Here is a 21,952-nt window from a genome sequence, read left to right on the forward strand (position 1 = left end):
CTTTTAACAGTTTGCACATAGCACACCCAGTATTGCTACGTTTAAACATCTGGATCGTTATTTTGGTAATAGTTTTTGTAACATATTTAATGCGATCCTACCCACTAAACATCAACCCTTTTGTTGACCCGACCCTTTACCCAACCCGCTCATATTCGCCTACACCCAGCATAACTCATTCCTTGAAGTTTTGACTAAATGGGTCGAACGGTTTAGAAGCCTACTCACAAAGCAGAAACAAGTTTTGTTTAATCAAAAAAATGGTTCAAGTTTATCGAAACCGGGTATGCTGAAAACCCGGGTACGAAAAAAACACGGGTTCAGGTTCGGGTTTGGGTATTGAACAGAATATGCATACCTGGTCCCTACCCTACGAGTTGAAAGTTATAATCCCTACACATCCTAAACTACAAGGGTTTTTATGGTAATTAAAGAAAATAGTGGAGGTTACAAAGTTGAGGGACTATTTGTGACAAATCAGAACTTGGTAACTACCACCCCAAGGGTGGCGAAATCCCTTGGAGACACACCTGCAGATTTTCGCAGCCACACAAGGATTCAAGGGACATGACTTTTCAATCAAAGGACACACCCCTTCATGTTTAATTACATCCACATATTCAAGAGACGCACCCGTTTGTGAAGAGACACGTCTATTGAATCGCACCCTTTAGAAACTATAAATAGGGATAGATTTCTCATTTGTAAATCACTATCATTAATTGTATTCAGATATTCAGTTTATATTCAAGTTATTCGATTGTATAGAGATCAAAGATCCATTTTGGGGCCAACAATTAGTATCAGAGCATCAGACTCTAGGCGTCGCAGGGAATTCGCGATCAGGTTTTATTGTTCTTTCTCAATTCGCAAGTTAGTTTATTTTCGGTTCAGGGTCGAACCAGGGTTAGGAATCTAGGGTTTTGATTCCGGGGTTTAGTGCGAATTAGATTGATTGGTTATTACGCATTGGGGTTATACGCGGGTTAAGAATTAAAGGTTCTAGAAAGTCAAAGTTTACCGGTACAGTGGTTCGTATTGGTGGTAAGGAAATTATTAAAAACAAAAGAGGTTGTTTGTTTGCAAATTTTGTAAAAGTCAAAATCGTTCGGAAACATGTCTGATAAATCGAGAGGTTCGGGCCAAATTGTAATTCACAAGGATGTGGGATCTCTGACTCACTACCAATGTCCAATCTTAAAACCTACAAATTATACCGTATGGGCAATACGCATCAAAACCATACTAGAAGCAAATGGACTTTGGAAGATGATAGAACCCACAAACACTACGCAACAAGATGTGAAAAAGGACAAAGCAGTGATTGCATATCTGTTCCAAGCAATACCAGAGAATGTTGTATTGCAAGTTGCAAGTTGTAAAACTGCAAAGGAAATTTGGGAAAATCTCAAGACTAGACATGTTGGTGTAGACCGTGTGCAAAATGCGCGTTTACATATACTCATGTCAGAATTTGAGTTATTGCAAATGAAAGAATATGACACCATAGACGAGTTCACTGAAAAGATTAATAGTATTGTTACACGGGCAAGCAAGTACGGAAGAACGTTGAATCAATCTACTCTGGTACGAAAACTTCTAAACGCCGTGCCAGATCGATTTATTCAGATAGTTGCATCAATCGAGCAATACTCCGATCTAGACACAATGACGTTAGACAAGGCTATTGGTAGATTAAAAATGTATGAAGAAAGGTTAAAATTGAAGAAAAGGGTAAGCCCCGTGAACAATCTAGAAGAACTCTTGTATGCGGGTCATGGACAACATGTTGGAAATCATGGACGAGGGAGATTCCGTCCGTCACGAGGCCGAGGGAGAGGCAATTTTCAACATAGGGGTGAAGGACACACCTCTTACGAGTCGGAAGGAACCGACAAACCACAAAGGGATGATAGCAAGCAAGAGACACCGACTATGAGAAATAAGTCGAAAATCACTTACTACAGATGTAAGAAACTTGGGCACTATGCCTACGAATGCCCAACCAAGAAAACCAAAGAAAATGAGACACTCTTGGTTGACATGGAAGATGATGAACCGGCACTTCTGATGTGCCTACACGATTGAAGAGAAGTAGAAACATGGAATTTGGTCGTGTGAAACGATCAAAGAGAAAAACCGTGTGATGCGGAGGAAGATAACCTGTGAAATTTACAACAAAACAATCTAGTGAATGGATCAAGAAAAAGTGAAGAACCCGTGAGGGAAGCAATCAATGATAAAGAACCCGTTGTGAGAGACAACCGTGAAGAGGATATTTAATCTGTGATAGATCAAGAAGAAGACACAAGTAATCCTGTGACTGGGTCAGAAAAAGGAATTGTTGTCTGATACAACCGCAAGACAAATCTGAGTGAGTTAGATTGTTTAAAATCTATGTGAGATGGATTTAATTCATGTGATATGATGATGGGGAAGTTAATCCAGACCGGTGGAGTTCGTGTTGAGACAACTACACAAGAGGAGGTTCGTGTGATACAAATCAAGTACGGTCAAGACAAGTGTGAAGCAAAATATTCGTGTGAAGCGAGTTCGAGTGAAACAAGGTTCGTGAGGAGCAAGGTTGGTGAATAAGAAGATCTGTGTGAAACGTTGGATACCGAGGAGTTTCAAGAAGATAAAACTGTTCGGAGTTCAAGATCTACAACAACTCAAGGATGTTCGTGATTAGGGGGTGAATGAAAGTTATAATCCCTACACATCCTAAACTACAAGGATTTTTATGGTAATTAAAGAAAATAGTGGCAGTTACAAAGTTGAGGGACTATTTGTGACAAATCAGAACTTGTTAACTACCACCCCAAGGATGGCGAAATCCCTTGGAGACACACCTGCAGATTTTCGCAGCCACACAAGGATTCAAGGGACATGACTTTTCAATCAAATGACGCACCCCTTCATGTTTAATTCCATCTACATATTCAAGAGACGCACCCGTTCGTGAAGATATGCGTCTATTGGATCGCACCCTTTAGATACTATAAATAGGGATAGATTTCTCATTTGTAAATCACTATCATCAATTGTATTCAGATATTCAGTTTATATTCAAGTTATTCGATTGTATAGAGATCAAAGATCTATTTGGGGCCAACACGGGTAGGGTCGGGTCCAGGTTTAAAAAACCCAGTTTTTCTAAGACCCGGGTTCGGGTTTTTTTTCGGATTCGGGTTTTTTGTGCACATCTAACATCTTTATTTTTATTTGATCTCTAAACAGATTTAATGTCATATATTACCCTTGACCCACTTTTCGTTTGATTAATCATTAGTCAAGTCTAAGAACACACACAATGGAGTTCATATCCCTTCAAAATACCTTATTTATAAAGAAAATATGAGATTTTATTCATTTTTACTCTTACATTGGACCGTATACCCATCCTCGTACCCTATACCCCAAATTATATGAAAAACAAAAGTAAACCCTTATATAGGAGGGTTTACTGTTCATCTCCTATCCTATATTTTAATGTGGTTGTGAATGTAAGAATGTATTATTTAAGTGATTATGAATAATATGGGGAATCAATAAAAGTGAGGATCTTCATAACCAAGTATGGAAACAACGGATTACCAACTTTACTCTTTTGAAGGCTCTTAGTAGAAGCATCAGTCGCTACAGGAATAGGCTTTCAGGCCAAGGGTGGCCACATAAATAACATACTGAAGTCCTGTTTTAGGCCGAGGGTGACCTCGCCCCAAAGAACGTCAACCTCCATGTGACTATCTTAATCATCACATAAGCGTCTAAAAATGACATTTATGGTTCAAAGTGTCTCCAGTCAAGTTAACCCGATGATCAAAAAGGTTTGTTTCTTATGGGGATATTCATCCCCAGAAACAATAATAATTCTATGCTCTTTTAACCATGTTGTCTACATTTAATTATTTAAAAAAAATGGTAGTTTTCTCAAGATTGTTTTTCTCCTAAGATCATTTTCAACGCGGGATCCATTTGTCGCAGCCCTGGCTGATGTGAAAGAGAAAGGAAGGGAGAGAGACGTTGTAGAGAGAACGATACGAGGAGAGAGAATAAAATAAAATGAGATAAAAAAACTCCAAGGATTGTTTTTATGTTATGTTTTTTTATTTACTATGTTTTTTTGTAATTTCACTAGGCATATGATTTTTGTTTTATAGCAACGTGAGGATCTGAGTCTTCCACTGCAGTGCAGTGGTTGTTCCCATCTCGGTGAAGGCTTGGCCCGGGGTTTTACCCGGGTTCGAGTCTGGGGGGGAGGGGGGTAGTTTTACCTATTCTACGGGGTTTCTGCGCATCAGGTGGGTGTGCTACGCTTTCTAGCGGTGGTCGAGTAGTCGGTCTTTGGACATAGCTCTGAAATGGTGGATTTACACATGAAAAATAGTTAGCCGTTTAAAAAAAAGCAACAGAGTTTAACCTTCAATAGTTTATTCAAGAAACTCAGACTTATATAAATTTTAACTAGAGTTTTATCAATCTGGTATTCAAAGTCAAATTAAGAAATTTTTAAATACGTCTTTTAATATAATATTAATAATAGATTCTTGGTAGAAGGGTCAGAATCTCCAAATGGAACCCATGCATGTGACATCAAATCTAATCGAGTCAAACGTTTAGGTTTACATTAACCCCCAATTATGACATTTGTCATCTTGTCTTATGTTTGTTTTTTTTATTCAACTAGACATAAACTAAAATAACACGTATAAATGAATGGCAGTTGCATCTACTTTTGTAGCGATTTTTAAATATAACAATATAATTTATGTTTCATCTTGATTAAAAAAACACTTGCTTAGCCGGAAATGGGACTCTACAACAGTACTAGAAGTAGGGCTGATAATTCTGACACGAACATGATAACACGATACAAACCTACACGAAGTTATCATGTTTCGTGTTTGACCTTAACATGTTTCGTGTCTAAACAGGTTAAAACTCGTTAACCTGTTAAGACCCGTTAAGTACATGTTAATAATTAAAAATTAAAAAAAAAAATATTCTATGTGGGTGTAGACATGGGGTTGTCAGTTGTGGAACCTGGGATGAATTATTCACAAACATACGCAGTTCTTTTTCCACAATCCAAACACTAATTTTTAAATCTCTCTCACAAATACCACCATTCCCAATCTTGTTCACAGCTTCCCCAATTTGGTCGTGTTCGTGTCTTAAACAGGTCGTGTTCGTGTCTTAACAGGTCGTGTTCGTGTCTTAAACAAGTCGTATGATACGTTGGTAACTTTTTCGTGTCTTAGCAGGTCGTTTCGTGTGACCTGTTTATTAACAGGTTCGTGTTCGTGTTTCGAAAATTTAAACGATAAGATTTCGTGTCGAGTTCGTGTTTACATGTTTCGGGTTCGTGTCTTATCGTGTTCGTGTCTTAACAGATCGGGTTGACCCGTTATGCCAGCCCTAACTAGAAGTATTGGTTCCAAATGTTTTCATTCTCTTTACCTTTGATACTTTCAGGTATCTTGCCTCTGAAGCTATAGATGGAGTGCAGAAGGTCGTGCACGTCAATTTCTCAACGTCAAAGAACCAGAATTTTGTTTTTGATAGAACTAGATTCGCTATAAAAAAATAATGAAACAAAGAAAAATCACCTTCTGTTTGTTAGATTAAGAAACATGGATACTCAAATGTACATCTAGTATATGTAATACTTAAATACTTAATATTAATAAAGGTATATGTAATACTATAAAAAAGCAATAGAAAATTATAACTTTTTATAATATTATTAAAAATATTTAATAATTAATATTATTAAAAATATTTAATAATACATAAATAAATATTTAAATAAAAGTTTTTATGAGGACAAATGGGTGAGCGAGGAGGCTCCTACAAATGCAGCAGGGTCTTTGAAGTGAGGGACGGTGCCAAGTTACCAACACTAAGTTACAAAACACTTGACTCCAACAAGACAAAACCATAAACACTTAGGTAGCGTTCGTTTCATGGAATGGAATGGAATGGAATTAGGAAGTTTTTCTTTGTAAAATTGATCTTGGTTGGGGGAGGGAGGAATTTGAAATCCCATGAATTTCTTTAATTAATGAAATTTGTGACTATTTCAACATTCCTTAGAAATCCTTCACTCTAATGAAGGAATGGAATGGAATGTTGAAATAGTCACAAATTTCATTGATTAAAGAAATTCATTGGATTTCAAATTCCTCCCTCCCCCAACCAAGATCAATTTTACAAAGAAAAACTTCCTAATTCCATTCCATTCCATGAAACGAACGCTACCTTATTGATTTTGTTTCAATAATCCTAAATTTTAGTTTAATAGACACTTAAACAAAATAATAAATATAAATTGTTTTAAAAAAAATTTCTCTAACAAGCGTGAGACCGGTTAAGACTAGGGCTGTAAACGAACCGAACGTTCAGCGAACAGTTCGTAAACTGTTCGGCGGGAAGTTCGTTTATGTTCGTTTGATTAGCTTAACGAACGAACACGAACAAAAAATTCCGTTCGGTTAGCTTAGCGAACGAACACGAACACAGGTTTCGTTCGTTCGACTGCATTCGTGAACGTTCGGTAATCTGTTCGTTTACATTTGTTCATGTTCGTTCGTTCGTGTTCGTTCGATTATATTAAAAATAATAAATAATAAATCTTTTATCTAAACATATTGAAAACTTGAAACCCTGTCTTTTTTTAAGTTAGCTAAAATTTGGACACTCGAAGACATTTTCTGGGATAGTTATGTCTATGTTAGTTAACCTTGATTTATCGCTTAGTGGTGTAGTAGACTTCTTGTGTTTTGATTTATCATTTGATGGTTGTATTTAACTACTTATATCCAATGTTTAAGGATAACAATGTTTTTTTTTGTTTTTTTTTATTTTCAAGTTAAATGTTCCTTTACATTCGTTGTTATTTGCTTGCATTCGTTTGTGTTCGAGACCAGTGTTCACGAACTGTTCGTGAACAACTGAATTTCCTTAACAAACAAACACGAACATAAACTTATGTTCGGTATTCGTTCGTGAACAGTTCGCGAACATGTTAATTTCCTTAACGAACGAACACGAACATGGCTTTGTTCGTGTTCGTTCGGTTCGTTTACAGCCCTAGTTAAGACAACATAGACTGGTCGGAGTAAGCCAACATTACTCCTCCAATTTAAGAAGTGTGGTGACCAAAGAGAAGAAAGTCATCATCCTAAAAAAATAATAATAACTAGCAAATTATTGATATCTTGCTAAAATGAATCTTACTATCTTAGACGATCAATATTTCCAGATTGAATTATCCTCAAATACTTCTTAATCTTTTTTTATAATTTAATAAACAACTAATTTTGTAAATACTATTTTAAATTTAATAACCTAATATTTTCAGTAGTTCGAATCATGAGTTATACCTAGTTTTATCTAGCAGTGTAAACAAGCCGGTCCACTTATGAGTGCCACTGGCTCGCTTTAAAACTTTGAGATAAATGTAAACAAGCCTGAACTTAATGAGCTTTATATATTTCTGGCTCGTTTTAGAACTTTGATATAAATTTAAGGGTAAATTACTTTTTGCGTTCATGTTTTAGTGGTTTTACTATTTGAGTCTAAAATTAAAATGTTCGCCCTGAGTCCCTATAGCCCCTTTTCTTAACCATTTGAGTCCAAATTTCTAACATAGTTAGATTTATATTGTTAAGTTTTGTTAAATAACCAAATTACCCCTATAATTAAAAGATAAAAAACTAATTTCAACTAGGAACCCTGCCACCACCATAACCGGCCCGCGAACGGCGTGGGTTTTTTTGGCGTTGTGGCCTCTCCACGTTGGGCACACCGGCCCGCAAACGGCGTGAAAGGCGGCGTTATGAGTGGTGCGGCAACATCTCCACCGGCGTGGAATGAATTGTGGTGATAAGGTGGCGTAGTTCAATTGATTGAGGTTATTGTCGTTGAACCCCAACAGCTCTTTTTTTTAATTCAATTTAAAATCTATACTATATAATAAAAGAAACCACTTTTGGGACACTTGTCATCATATTAGACCATCTCTTATAGATAATTATAATTTTAGTTTAATTTCTTCTAATTAATTATAGATAACCCTCCTACTAAATATTATTTAGTTTAATATCTTATATTATAGATAATCCTCCTACTAAATATTATTAGTTTAATATCTTATGGATAATTATTAGAGTTAATTTCCAAAATCGTCCATGAGGTTTGGGCATGTTTGTCATTTTCGTCCAAAATGACTTTTTTGTACCAAATAGCCCCTCACGTTTGTAACTTTTTGTCATTTTCATCCAAATGCCTAACTGGGTTAGAAACAATAGGGTTTTTTTTTTTTTTTGAAATTTCACAAGTACAGGGTCTGAAATGTAATTTCTTTTTAAACCTAAAACTATCACCCTCTGCTTTCTCTGTCTACAACCTTCAAAACAAACCATCAACTACCACTCACACCGTTACTCACCTCCACCGTGTAATGTTCATAAATAGAATAATAGATATAAAACTAAGATGTATCGACCAATACCCATCATTATATTCCCTTCAACGAAACCTTTTATGTATCGACCTGTACGTAATGAAATAAATTAAACTGAACATATTAGCTGAACTCATATTGCAGTTGGGTAGATCATAAACGAAAAAAAAACAAAAAAAAAACAACTAAATGGGTTTAAACTGTCATCACACTGCAGCTAAATGAAGTGGTTACCGGTTTCAGCCTTTCACGTTTTTGGGATACACGCATACCTCAGACAGAAAATAAACAAGGAAATTCGAAGTAACTAACAGAAACCATGAATCAAATGGAAATTCCAATAATACTAAGACTACCTAGGACATGATTATTTTCGGTTTCATAAATTTGTAAAACTAGCACATGATGATATTTTGTTTACAAAATATAATGGAGAGGGATAAGAGGAAAGAGAGAAAGTAAACATGAAACTAAGAACACTTGGAAGGTGATGTTCACATGTTTCTTATCAATAAGCAAAAAGGATAAATATGTTAAAAATAGTCATATGACTGTAATACTCTAGAGTATATACGTATAATTCGTCAAAACGGAAGTTAAAGATACCATGATAGGCCTATATATAATTCTACAATTATTTAGTTTAATCTCCTTCTCATTTATAATATTATTTATTTGAATTAATTATATTTGAACGTTTTGTTTAGTTTGGTGTCAAATAGATTTTACGAAACTTTTTATTATTTAGTATAGATATAAAATTAGATTTATTATAGATATAACTTTTTATTATTAGATATATAAAATTAGATTTATTCAATTCGTACAACACACGGGGTTTTTTAAAAATATATATTTTTTATTATTTAGTACAGAAAATTACATTTATTCAAACCGTGTAATGCGCATATTTTTAAAGATGTAATTTTTTTATTATTTGGTATATAAAATTACATTTATTCAACCCGTGTTATAAATAAGATTTTTTAAAGATGTATTATTTTATTATTTGGTAAACAATTGTACATTTATTCAACCAATGCAATACACGTGGTTTTAAAGATAAAACTTTTTTGTTTGGTATATACAATTACATTTATTCAACATGTACAATATGGTTCTTATAGATATAACTTTTTTATTATTTAATATATAAAATTATATTTATTCAACACGTATAATAAATAAGGTTTTTAAAGATATATTGTTTCATTATTTAGTATATAAAATTTATTTATTCAACCTCGTGTAATACACGGGGTTATAACCTAGTATATATATATATATATATATATATATATATATATATATATATATTAACTCACCTTATAAAGCCCAACCTATTCAACAATTTTTATCACATTTTTTTTGAAATTTTTTATTTGTTTGGTTTTTTAAAATTATGTAATGGTTTTTTTAATTAATGTTATTTATTAAATTAGTATTAATGTTTTTTTTTAATTTTAATAGATTTTATATAATTTTAAAAATGAAATAATAATAACAATAAGTGTGCGTCACGTATCGAATAACGTCACACTTTCACCCCGTCCCACTTCTCCGTTTTTTGTACCAAGCTATTTTTCTGACGCGTACTAACGTAACATCCACCTGGCGTATAACCCCTCCTTTTCAAGCTCCGGTATCGTCTCAAACATAAGCCATGGCTAAGACTGTGGGGTATGGTGGGCTTGGGTTGGGGCATTTGTTGACACGTGGAATGGGAAAAAAATGGAAAAAAAAAAACTCACGCCTATGGGGTATGGTGGGGCTTGAGTTGGGAGCTTAGGTTGGGGGCATGAGTTGACACATAGCCATTGAGAGCCTGCCATGTCACCTTGCTAGTCCGCTCCACGCCTGGCTTCAAACCCACGAAAAAGGGGCCACGCCCAAACCCATGCCCACCCGGGGTGATGGCTTGGGCGTTTTCAGCCCACCCACGCCCAAACCCCCGCCCCATACCCCGCAGTCTAAGCTCTATGTTCTGCTCAGAATGCATCAGTGCATCACCAATGTTTTAAAATAGAATATTCCAAAATTTATATAAAAAAAATCCTATAAATGTACTGTTGTTGGAACTTTTTATTTATATCTTTGTTACATTTTTAAAGCGATTAATTGGCATAGTAAATTTAGTGACAAACAACTCATTCCGTATCAGAAGGGTACCCCACCTCCGTCTGTCCTCACGACCACTTGGTTCACCCTTTAAAGTATCTATCACTTGCAGCAAATAAAAGCTCAAATAGTGATGGAAAAGAATACCGTCGAATTATGCTTTAAGAAACAGTAACAATTGTGCTGCTGGTGTAACTAACTGTACACACGTTGGTCGGTCGGAGCTCGTCCAGAAACAACATAATGGCCGAGCTCGTTCACCGACACAATGACAAGAAACGAATGGAGAAACAAATCGGTTGCATGTCTAGTTTTCTTCATATCTTTGATCGGCAACAGATTCTGGCCCGAAAACGGATACATTCCGCTAAACGCCTCACACCTGTAAGATCTTCTTCACCTTTTTTTCATACGTTAAATGTGTAAATAAATAAATCAATATATCTTTAAGTCTTTGATTTAGTTCAACCGTATACACTAACTTCTCAATTTTTTAAATCTGTTCTACAGAGTGTCGGTGAGTCACCGGAGCCGATAAGTTCCGGTGACTCACAAGAGTTCTGTAAAGAACTCGAAAAACTAGAGCCGGAGAAAGACCGGACAATGTATCCGGTAAAATGCATCAATGAATTGGATAGCATGCCGACAGTTAGTGTGGTCGCAAGACTCATGGGACTCGAGTCTCTGTCGACAACACTAGAGAAACCGATACGGAGAACGGGCTCGGAGTCTAGGGTTTCGAGAGATCCGGTTCACTCGAAGTATATAGACATAGACTGCAACAATTTTCAAGTGAAACAGCCGAATCAGGCACATAATTTGAAGCCGGAATGTTCTAGAACATCTCCCCGGAGTTTGGAAAATCGGGTGGCATTGACGATAGATGGAGAGTTGGAGAAGAGATTGAAGATGAGAGGAATGGATGAACAGTTTAATGACTTGAATGCATTGAAACAAATTCTAGAAGTTTTGCAGCTTAAAGGTCTTCTACATTCAACGAATCGTTCAAACCGAGACAGCCAACAGAACTTTGTTTACGATCCGAATGAATCCAGCATTCAGCTGAAAAAATGGCGATCATTAGCCGCGAAAGTTGATCAACATAGATCTGTAAATGATAGGAGTGTGAGGATTCCGGCGAGAGTAGCAACAACTTCAACTAATAGAATCGAAAGCAACTTAAAAAGTTGCAACTCGATTGTCAAAAGAAGACCATTGAGCATTGAAATTGAAAGAAGATCTATCGCGTCTTCTAATATATCAACTTCACCACTTGATTCTCCCAAACTTACACCGAAAAAACCCGGATCCGGGTATCACTCCATCACCAACCGATCTCCGAGACACCATAAATTAACGGAATCAAATTCCGTTAATTCTCCGAAGCAAAATTTCATCAAAAAAGATGTTAGGGATAACGAATCATCCCCAATATCAAAAAGCATTGCTAAATCAGCTTCTGCAACCAATCTAGAGGTATGCAAATGTACAATATTAAGTATATAGGGTAGGGGTGAGCAATTGGTATAAAATACCGTCCCGATCCCGAATTTTTTCGGTACCGGAAACGGTATCCACTTTTTGGCATTTTCGGTATCGGTACGGTACGGTATCGGTAAAATACCGAATTTTACCCTCAAAATACCGATACCGTACCACGCCGACATATTTCGGTATCGGTACCAAGTTTACACAAAATTCGAGATCGGTATTTTTCGGGATCGGGACGGTGTCGGTATTTGCTCATCCCTAATATAGGGCGTTTTGTCTAGCAGCACCAAGGTGTTAGATAACGTTGTGGTGTGCAAAATGATGTAAATTAGTAGCAGAATTAGAGGGCGTGTGAGTAGTCGTTTTATTATAAAAAATTAAAAAAAAAAAAAAAACTGTGTAATTTTAAACTAATTACGCCAAATTGCAGGTATCCGAATGGAATGGTTACAAAGATGGAAAACTTTTGTTAGAGAGATGTGATAAGCTGCTACATAGCATAGCGGAAATGAATAATGCCTCCTCCGCCAGCGAGTCACCGCCGAGTTCAGCCGCAGTTTTACCGAGTCCAGTGTCGGTTCTTGACCCGGGATTTGACAAGGACGAGTCATCCTCTCCTTCATACAGCATTGATTTCAAAGGTAACAAAAAAAAGTAAAAACAAACTTTCATTGTGTTGTTCACATGATACAGTTGTCAGTTGGTTATAGTGGTTGATCAAAAATTAAGACACTGTCAAAAATGTATATACAATAATTTTTGTTTTATTTACTATCATATCTGCCACTGAGCCATCAAAACAAATTTTTACAGCGTCTGGATATAATGAGTGCATCTACTTGCATTCAATTTTTGGAAAATGAAAACAAAGGGTATGTTATACCCACATCCTCGTTTTCTACGTCATCAAACGGCCGTTTCACGAAGAGGAAACGGCCGTTTGAAATTCAGGAGGAGGCCAAACAGTTGTTTGGTTCAACCTCAAACGCCATTCGACGAGGGTGTCGGTATAGTCGACCCCATAACAAAACTAAACCAAAAACCAAACTAAACCGATGGATCTCGGTCCATCGGTTCAACCAATAGTGTCTTGAAAAACCAATCGACTCTCAAACGAAGAAGACAAGATAAATATGATTTAAGTTAATAAATATGTTTTTATGTTACTAATTATGTTTCTAAATAGATTAAGATGTATTTTCGTCCCCGAGGACTGACCACTTTTGCGACTTTCGTCCCTGAGGTGTCATATTCATCTAAAAAGTTCGAAATTTTGTCATTTTCATCCCTGAAAATCAAATTTTGAAGGATGAAAGTCGCAATGAATTGCCAATCTCAAAGATGCAATGGTAATAAAACGCAAATCTCAGGGGAATTTTGGTATGTAACAAACAAAAATGATTAAACCTCAGGGATGATTTTATCATTTTACTCTTCTAAATATGATTATTTTGAGTTAAATGTCATTTTAGTCCCTGTGGTTTGGGTCATTTGCCAGTTTAGTCTAAAGGTTTGAAACGTTGTCATTTTAATCCACTGAGTTAACTCCATCCATTTTTTCTGTTAACAAAAAGAGAATTTCGGTTATTTTATATGTAATTCTTTTAACTAGAAGGCCAATTCAGCCATATATAAAATGACCGAATTGCCCTTCTAGCTAACATAAAGAATGGATGGAGTTAACTTAGTGGACTAAAACGACAACGTTTCAAACATTTGGACTAAACTAGTAAAATGACTCGAACCACAGCAACTAAAATGACGTTTAACTCGATTATTTAGTGTATAAATTTCTAAATATAACTAGTAATTATTTTCTACATAATGATTGTAAGTTTGTAACTCATGTGACAAAAAATAGTCCTACAACGAGTCTTTCACTCTTTTCAACAATAATCAGTGATGGAAAACCATGTACGGATTCTGAATAGTTTTTCTTACTGTTTGCAAATCAGCATCTCCAGCCATTGATTTCGATGACGACAACTGGACCACTCAAATTTCACCGACACAACAACAAGAACACGAAGAACTCATATCAGATGACTCCGATTTCATTTACATCTCGAAGATACTTCGAGCACCACAATACCTACGAGACAATCCCAACGTCTTCTTGTCAATCGAGAAACAATTCTACGATTCCAAAAACATATCAGACGACGTCTTTAATATATCAAAAGGCCACCGAAAGCTTGTGTTCGACGTGATAAGTGAAATGCTGGATAGAAATAGACAAATGCCACCATGGAAGGTGTCGATTAGAGACTCTCGAGCTTCGGTTAAACAAATTTGGAATGAGTTCCAAAAGATTCGGGAGTTGATTATAAACACGGGTGATGATATTGACCTATTGGAATTAATTGCGCGCGTTCTAAAAAAAGAGGTTGAAGTCAAGGATTGGGATGATTATCCGATTGAGACGTCGGAAGTAATACTGGACGTCGAGCGATTAATTTTTAAGGATTTGGTTGGCGATCTGATCGGAGATCTTGTTGAATTTTCCGGCGAGTGTGTGTTTTCTAGGACTCGACGGAAATTGGTCTTCTAAAAGTTTACTAGATGAGTAGCAGAAAAGAGTTTATTGTAATTTTCATGGTGTTTTTCTGCTCTGATATGGTTTTGTTTCTTTTGTTTGTTCGTGTTTTCTTGTTAGTTTAGTTTTTTTACGAGCTAACTCACATACCCTCTTATCTTACTTATTTTTTCTGGTTTGAGACTTGAAAGCTTAATTATTTGGTGAAGGATACATTTTCTAATATTGTAAATATTGAGTTATTATAAAATTAATGTTTATTTTATTGTTTTTTGAGAAAACTTTTATATCCAACTTTTATATACTAATATTTATAACATTATAATAAAGGTTGTCAAAAGGTATATATTATTATAATATTAAAATTAATATTAAAATTACTATTCATTAGCTTCTATAATTAATATATAATATATAATATATAATAGGCAGCTGTGTGGCACGAATAAAAACTACACTGAGTCAACCAAGTAAAATAAAACATTACCATAGTTTTGTCAAAAAAAAAAAAACGATGGCAAGATTGCAATTTTGAACTGGGGTAAAACCGTAATTTTGAAATGGCGGGAAAATCATATTTTGAACTGAGGGCAAAACAATAATTTTATTTTGAACTGGGGGCAAAATCGTAATGGTTAAGCTGCGGAAAAAAATAAAATTTATTTTGAACTGGGGATAAAATCGTAATTTGGCAGGACCATAGCTGGGGGCAAAAGTATAATTTCATTTTGAACTGGGGTAAAGTCGTAATTTTTAACTGAGGGCAAAATCGTAATTTTAAGCTCGGGGTAAAACCGAATTTTTAGTTTAAACTGAAGGCAAAATCGTAAATTTAACTATATATATAAAAAAAATATATAAACCTTGCATTGATTGCCGCCACTTTTAGCCAACCAAGTAAAACAACTATTTCCACGGACATATCAAAGTTATGTTTGTAGTAGTTGTAGCTATTGAAAAGTAACAATATATATTATATATATATTTGATATGTTAATTCATTCAATTTACTGTTGAAAGTTACTGTTCAAAACCGTGAAAAATTAATATAAGGATAATTTACCGTTGAAAGTTACTGTTCAAAACCGTGAAAAATTAATATAAGGAAAAATTAATATAAGGATAATATGGAAACCATCCTAACTAATTGTTTTCTAATGATATCTTTGTAGTTGTCACACTTTGTTGGGTGGAATGAAATCCAAAAGTTTTTAGAATTGTTTAGACACATTAAGAAACTAAAAGGGGACAAAATGTAAATTTTATGAGAAGATAAACTAGATAGCGTACAAAAGAATCAATTTGAAAGGGTCGTTGTTGAGACTTCAGACTATCTGTAAAGGTGAAAATGATATTTGAGGGGCATAATTATAGAGTTGAAGTTTTTGAGGGGTGTGGGGGTGTGTCATAGATCATGTGGGGGGCCGAGTGACATGTGAAATGATTTACTATTATGTAAAAGGAATTCTATTGGTAGTTTGGTACACGAGCATCTATCTACACACTTTGTATTTCTAATACGGGTCGTGTAAGTTCAAAAGTCAAATCTGCGTATGTCTCTAAAGACAGTTGCCCTCTCTACAATTATTCCGATGAGACAGTTGAACACTTGTTTTCCTCTTGTGTGATATCGTCTGTTCTTTGGCAAAAAAATCAGCTCATGGTGCCTGGTCCCAAATTGGATTGTTTTCTTTGAAATGGAAGCGGTTCACGGCATAGTGGTGATATCGTGTTGGTGCATTTGAAAGGCGAGGAATGCGGCCAGATTTTCCGGGAAACAAGCTAAGGTGGAAGAGATTTTCAGTGACGTTAGATCCTTGGGTTTCTTATGGTTTAATTATTTATAGATCGAAGTATAGTTCGATTCGTTGGTCGGATTGGTGTAAGTTTGTAATTATATAGTTTGTTTGTTTGTTTTGTGCCGCTCTGGTCTTCAGGGTTGGTTTGTTTCTAATGAAGTAAATAGTCACTCAATTGTATTTTAATGTTAGCACATAAAAATATATAGTTCTAAAAATGAAGTTGACGTTTAAAAAAAATCCCATAATTTTATTAATATCTTAATTTTTCTTTTTCGTTTTAAGAACAATGATTTACGAGTTGGTACGAGTGTACGACACCATTGCAGGTGATGCATGTCAACGTCGTCATTAACTGCATTTAAAACCAATAGTCAATGTCCCACAAAAAAGGGAATATCACGAAAATCCTCAAAATAAACTATTTTAAATAATAAAAAAAAAATCTTTTTTCACTTATAAATCGTGATTTTCACCTTTTAAGATGGTACCTTCCTTTACACTGTTATTTGGCTTCAACAAGATTTATTTTACACCTTCAAGGCATGCATGCCATCATATTGTTATGTGACAAGTCATGTGATTGGTTTATGCTCTATGACAAAAGTATACATCTCGATGAAAAAAGAAGTAAAATTACACTTTTTTGATGTCAAAATAGGAAAGGTCCGCGTCTATAAGCGGACAACACATCTTTAGGACACGGGTCATATTTCATTCGTTGTTATCATTTATCGTGAACAAAAATATACAATACATAAAAGAAATTGTTAACTATTTTATTTTTAAATGGTTGAAAAACTAAGTTATTCTTGTGATTAAAAAACAATTCAAAATACACTTGACATAGATTTAAATACATCGGGTATTATTTTTCTAAACCAGTAAAAACTCACACGTGTATCAAAGTATGTAGTTTTCGCATAAAGAACACTTTTTGAGTAAAATACAAATTCTCAAAGGGAGATTCGACTAGAATGTAACATGTGGCCGAGATTATGTAGTTACCACACATTGTGTATTATTAGACATGATAGGAAACAAAAACAAAAAGATGTGTAACATGTAATGTTGGGAAAAGCATTGTATATTAGTATCCAAACCAAATTCAAAATACATTTAGAAAAATCAATTCAAATTTGGTTAATTTAATACGACAGGGAGCCTGTAACTATTTAGAGTTCAAGACTTCAAGGGACATAAATGAGTTGTGAAATGAGATAACCACACCTTAGCTAGGATTTATGGTAAGTGATGAGTCAATTCGCCTAATATCATTGTTAACGGTTCACATCTAAATTTAAAACTAAAATCCAAGCCGTATTCATTAGCAAGCCCAATATTTCTCATAGCCAAAGCCAATTACTTTTCAGAGTTATATATGATTTTAATTTAAAAAACACAAAAATATTTCTTATAAACAAAGCCAATTACTTTTAAGCGTTATATATTTGTACCTTGAAAATGATATTCATTCTAAAATGTGACAGACATAGAAATTATGTTTTATTTTTTAAATCAAACTTGACCGAGTTGACCAACTATATCCGATTATGGCCGAGGTTGACCGCGTTTGATCGATTATGAGTAATTAGGCGGAGTCTAAGAAAATCGTCTCGGCATCCCACCTTGTAATGATTACTTAGAGAGTACTCGTCTTGTAAATCTTGTTTTACAACATTGGATAGGACACGAATTCTATATTATATTGTTCCCGTTGTTGCTAACCAACTTTTGGGCTAATTACAGCCGTAGAAAGTCATCAACTTTTAATCTCAGCCGTTTAAAGTCTCTAAATTCCTTCTAGAAGCAGCGGTTCTCGGCAGTTCAGCACTCTCTCACCCATGATCTTGCGGTTTTCTGCAGTTTATCAAGATGTACCAATCAGAAATGCAGGTTGCAATGCGGTTTAAAATGTGTTCCTTATTTTCAGGGAGTTAGTGGGGTAGTGGACACTTAACTGCATTTTTTGGTGCCTATATAATACAAGTTCAGGTAGTGTAATCTTCTGAATTTTTTTCGCTCTTCCTGTATTCATACAGCAACACATCTGCAGCAATGGATATCTCGGATGACTTCGTGGACATTTATGAAGACGATCAGCCTGCAAAGAAAGTAAGTTGGAATGTAAGTTGGAATGTAAATTATTAGTTAGCAAAGCATGTGGATGGTTTCTAATTGTTTGTGAATTGCACCAAATATTTAGTCTTCTAATATATGGTAGCAATTGTAATTTTTTTCAGCTGGGTTTTGATGCAATGACACCGAAGAAGAATCAAATATGCAGCCCAATGAAAGATTCTCCGAAGGTAACGTTTTAAGTCACAACTAATGTATAAAAATTGTTTTGATATTTAGTCTGATTTGTTAAATTCTATCAATTTATTGTTTCAGACGGACAGTGGAAGTGTAGAGATCATTTCATATGGACAGTATTTTAGTCCATTCAAATCTGAAATGCATAGGGAGGTTATTGAACAGGTGGTGTTTTTTTTAAATAAAGTTTTCATTGCATAAGTGCATCATGATTGTTTCACACCTATATGTTTTTTTAAAATGTATTATACTAATGTTTTTAGTTCTTGTAGTTTCAGAACATAGAAAAACAAGCTAAAAGAAAGCATGCGCTCCTAACTTGGAAATGGGATGAGGTCATTGATATTACCCAAAGTGAAGATTCGAATGGTCAGAAAGATGATTCTAAGGCAAAACAACAAGATGATTTGGAGTCTGAGTTAAGTGATACAGCAGACTCTTTGGATAGTCCATTGAAAAGATCAAAGATTCCACGTATAACTAAAAATTGCAACGATCATGTTGGATGGGTTGAATTTTAAGTTTACTCAGTTTAAGTCCTGTTTTGTCATAGTCATCTTTTATGTTTTGCCTTTCAAGTCAGTGTTTGTTAAGGTTTGTTTGTTCAACTATTTTTAGTTTAAATGTAGTTTCCTTTTTTCAATTTATTTTTCTATGTTTTATATGTTAACTATATTACTTATTACATAATGTGTTATCATCAAAATCAACCAATCAATTAGATTAAGTTTTCCTAACTCATTGTTTTTGTTACTATTATAATAAGTTTTAGCATATATGTTGATGATTAATTGTTTATTTAATAATAAACATTTCTGTTATGAAAAAAAAAGAAAATGTAGGTAGTGGTTTTCACCAATTTGTATGTATGTTTATAAAGGTTAAATCTTCTTTTACTTTCAAAATACGTAAATAAAATTCCAGATATGCATAACTTCAACAGTTATATAAGTAGTTACACATAAGTCATAGAAAAACAATCTAGAAAAATTAAGTACCCAATAATATCCTGTTTCATGTTAACAAATTCCGTGTTCTCAAACAAGAGGCCTATTTAGGTATTTTAAAAAATATTTAGTCCTTTATAGGTTTTTTTAAAATGATAAGTTTTGTATTATTTAGAGTGAAAATTAGCATTCAGTTATATAAATAACAACGGAAAAAGAATAAGATATTTTGAAAAAAAAACATATAAAAAGACGGTTATACTGAATTAATATTGAAGTCAGCCTTCTTAGTCACGTTACCATGATCATCGGGCCACTAAGCGATGATCAAGTAACTAACTTAGGGTTTTAGAAATTAATATAATCGTTCGGTTATGTTAAGTTTATTTCTAAGTCAGTCCACTTACCCACTTGTCATGATCCTTGCTCACTAACCCATGATTGAATAACTACCTATGTTTTATTCAATAAATGAACTGTTTTCATTAAAAGTCGGACATGTAGCTCTATATAAGATATCACTAATATCCCTAAAATTCGTGTATTACTGTATTTCTAGATCTAATATCAGAAACTATCGAGTTATGAAAAAGTTGAAGGGGTATCTCTACTCAGCCTCTGAGTCGAACACTAAGTTGCCTGACCTTGGTCCTGACTTAATAATGTCAGAGATACTGCCAAGACTTCCTGCAAAATGTGTAGGTCGTGCAAAGAAGGTATGTAAAGAATGGTTGTCATGTATATCGTCGAAGGAGTTTGTCATGATGCACTGTAGACATATGTGTAAGGGGTCTAGACAAAAAATTCTTAGTATTGGACAGGAATCATGCTTTATTTCCAGCACGGGTGTTGATTTAGTCGATGAGAAAACCATGATTACCCTACCGTTTCATGTTCGCCCTTCTGATGTGTGGATTTTATCAAGCTTGAATGGGCTTCTATGTGTTTGTTTACGCAATACGTTTGAAATGCTTATTTGGAATCCGTTGATCCGTAGCTGCATCAACATATCTGATTCTAAGTCTTATGGTTTTTTCAAAATCTACTCCGATGCTGTTGGCCTATACATCGATTCCTCTAATGATTACAGAGTTTTACATATAAAACGTGGTCGTTTTACAGTTGATGTTATGGCTTATTCAAGGAGGACCAGTCATTGGAAGAGAATACCGTTTTTACAAAAAAGGCATTACCATACTAATGGTTATGTGTGGTCGGGGGGGGGGGGGACTTTTTGTGAGGATGGTTTATATTTTACTGTATTCCAGTTTTGGCTTGCTGGTGATATTGTCATAATTCGATTTGATGTGAGTACAGAGACGTTTTCAGAAATAGGGTTTCCATATGTTGGCAATGGTGAAACATGTCAGGGGAACTTGGTTAATATGAATAACAAACTTCACGTGTTTGTTAGTCATGGGTTTATAGATATGGCTGTGGATCTATGGCGTTATGAAGGTGAGCATTGGACGAAGGTCATGTTGTTTCCGAAGATCAGTTATATTCCAACGCCAGTTTGGTGCTCAATTACACATGTTAGTTCAGAAGAAAAGTGTTTTGTGATGACAGATTGGGGTGAGGTTTATGAAATAGATTTGAACAAGAAGACATGTGACCTTTTCATACCAAGCGATTGGAATCATGCTATACGGACAGCAATGTATGTGGAAACTATTGTGCCAGCAAGTCTTCAGTAATACATGTTGTTTGGTAATCCTTTTTTTTTTTTTTTTTTTTGCTTCGAAGTGTTTGTTGAATTTTGAAAAATTCCTTCATCGGATGTAATGTTCTTTTTTTAGTTAATGTTTGCTTTTTACTCTACTATTTGTTTGTGTATTATTTGTTTATAAAGAATTGCTTATATATTATGTTTAGATAAATATAAAATTATATTTTTATTGTTATTGTATTCCAATGTCAGTACACATAAAAGTTTTTAATAAATATGTCTTCATTAGCGGAATTATCAAATAGTTTAATATTTTTGTTGATACATTTACAGAAGTTCAGCTTTGTTTATAAAAAATTCAAATGAAAATTTAGCTGGTATATAAAACTTATAGGTTTAGTAACTGATTATGCAGTTATTTTAAAAATATTTTCAGTTTAGCCCACTTTCCCACTATCCCATGATTTATTAACTGTCTGAATTAATATTAACTTCCATGAGAAAAATTCGGATATTAGCTCTATATAATGTAGTTCTATGACCTTACAGTGTCTTTCTTTCTTCGAATTTTGTTTACGATAACAATCATCATATTGAGTAGCTTTG

At 34.5% G+C, this 21,952-nt stretch overlaps 3 protein-coding genes across 5 annotated transcripts; all 3 read left to right on the top strand.

Annotated features, from left to right (window-relative positions):
- Positions 1-1,116: 1,116 nt before the first annotated feature.
- On the top strand, positions 1,117-2,088 carry LOC110913197. Its single transcript, XM_022158041.1, has one exon. The coding sequence runs from the start codon at positions 1,117-1,119 to the stop codon at positions 2,086-2,088; it is 972 nt and encodes a 323-aa protein (XP_022013733.1).
- Positions 2,089-10,703: 8,615 nt separating this feature from the next.
- LOC110910314 (protein LONGIFOLIA 1) lies at positions 10,704-14,756 on the top strand. Its single transcript, XM_022154993.2, has 4 exons — positions 10,704-10,972; positions 11,099-12,064; positions 12,510-12,720; positions 14,035-14,756. The coding sequence occupies exons 1-4, from the start codon at positions 10,832-10,834 to the stop codon at positions 14,628-14,630; spliced, it is 1,914 nt and encodes a 637-aa protein (XP_022010685.1). The 5' UTR covers positions 10,704-10,831; the 3' UTR covers positions 14,631-14,756.
- A 3,402-nt stretch (positions 14,757-18,158) lies between these two features.
- On the top strand, positions 18,159-19,289 carry LOC110914700. Of its 3 annotated transcripts, none has more exons than XM_035984119.1 (5): positions 18,159-18,359; positions 18,457-18,541; positions 18,658-18,723; positions 18,809-18,895; positions 19,003-19,288. In XM_035984119.1, exons 2-5 carry the CDS (start codon positions 18,473-18,475, stop codon positions 19,249-19,251), a joined length of 471 nt encoding a protein of 156 aa, XP_035840012.1. In that variant the 5' UTR covers positions 18,159-18,359; positions 18,457-18,472; the 3' UTR covers positions 19,252-19,288. The 3 variants fall into 3 exon arrangements, with proteins under 3 accessions (XP_035840012.1, XP_035840013.1, XP_022015160.1); XM_035984120.1 differs by having other exon boundaries at positions 18,457-18,529; positions 19,003-19,283; XM_022159468.2 differs by having other exon boundaries at positions 18,159-18,541; positions 19,009-19,289.
- The last annotated feature ends 2,663 nt before the right edge of the window (positions 19,290-21,952 follow it).

This window comes from Helianthus annuus, chromosome 15, assembly GCF_002127325.2.
Source record: "Helianthus annuus cultivar XRQ/B chromosome 15, HanXRQr2.0-SUNRISE, whole genome shotgun sequence".
NCBI classification, from domain to species: Eukaryota; Viridiplantae; Streptophyta; class Magnoliopsida; order Asterales; family Asteraceae; genus Helianthus; species Helianthus annuus.

Bases quoted from the DNA above. Each gene is read 5' to 3' on its own strand.
- LOC110913197 (XM_022158041.1), top strand. From the start codon at position 1,117: ATGTCTGATAAATCGAGAGGTTCGGGCCAAATTGTAATTCACAAGGAT.
- LOC110910314 (XM_022154993.2), top strand. From the start codon at position 10,832: ATGGCCGAGCTCGTTCACCGACACAATGACAAGAAACGAATGGAGAAA. The intron at 10,973-11,098 runs GTAAGATCTTCT...TCTGTTCTACAG, and splicing joins CCGCTAAACGCCTCACACCT to AGTGTCGGTGAGTCACCGGA. The intron at 12,721-14,034 runs GTAACAAAAAAA...TTTGCAAATCAG, and splicing joins ATACAGCATTGATTTCAAAG to CATCTCCAGCCATTGATTTC.
- LOC110914700 (XM_035984119.1), top strand. From the start codon at position 18,473: ATGGATATCTCGGATGACTTCGTGGACATTTATGAAGACGATCAGCCT. The intron at 18,542-18,657 runs GTAAGTTGGAAT...AATTTTTTTCAG, and splicing joins CAAAGAAAGTAAGTTGGAAT to CTGGGTTTTGATGCAATGAC. The intron at 18,896-19,002 runs GTGGTGTTTTTT...TAGTTCTTGTAG, and splicing joins ATAGGGAGGTTATTGAACAG to TTTCAGAACATAGAAAAACA.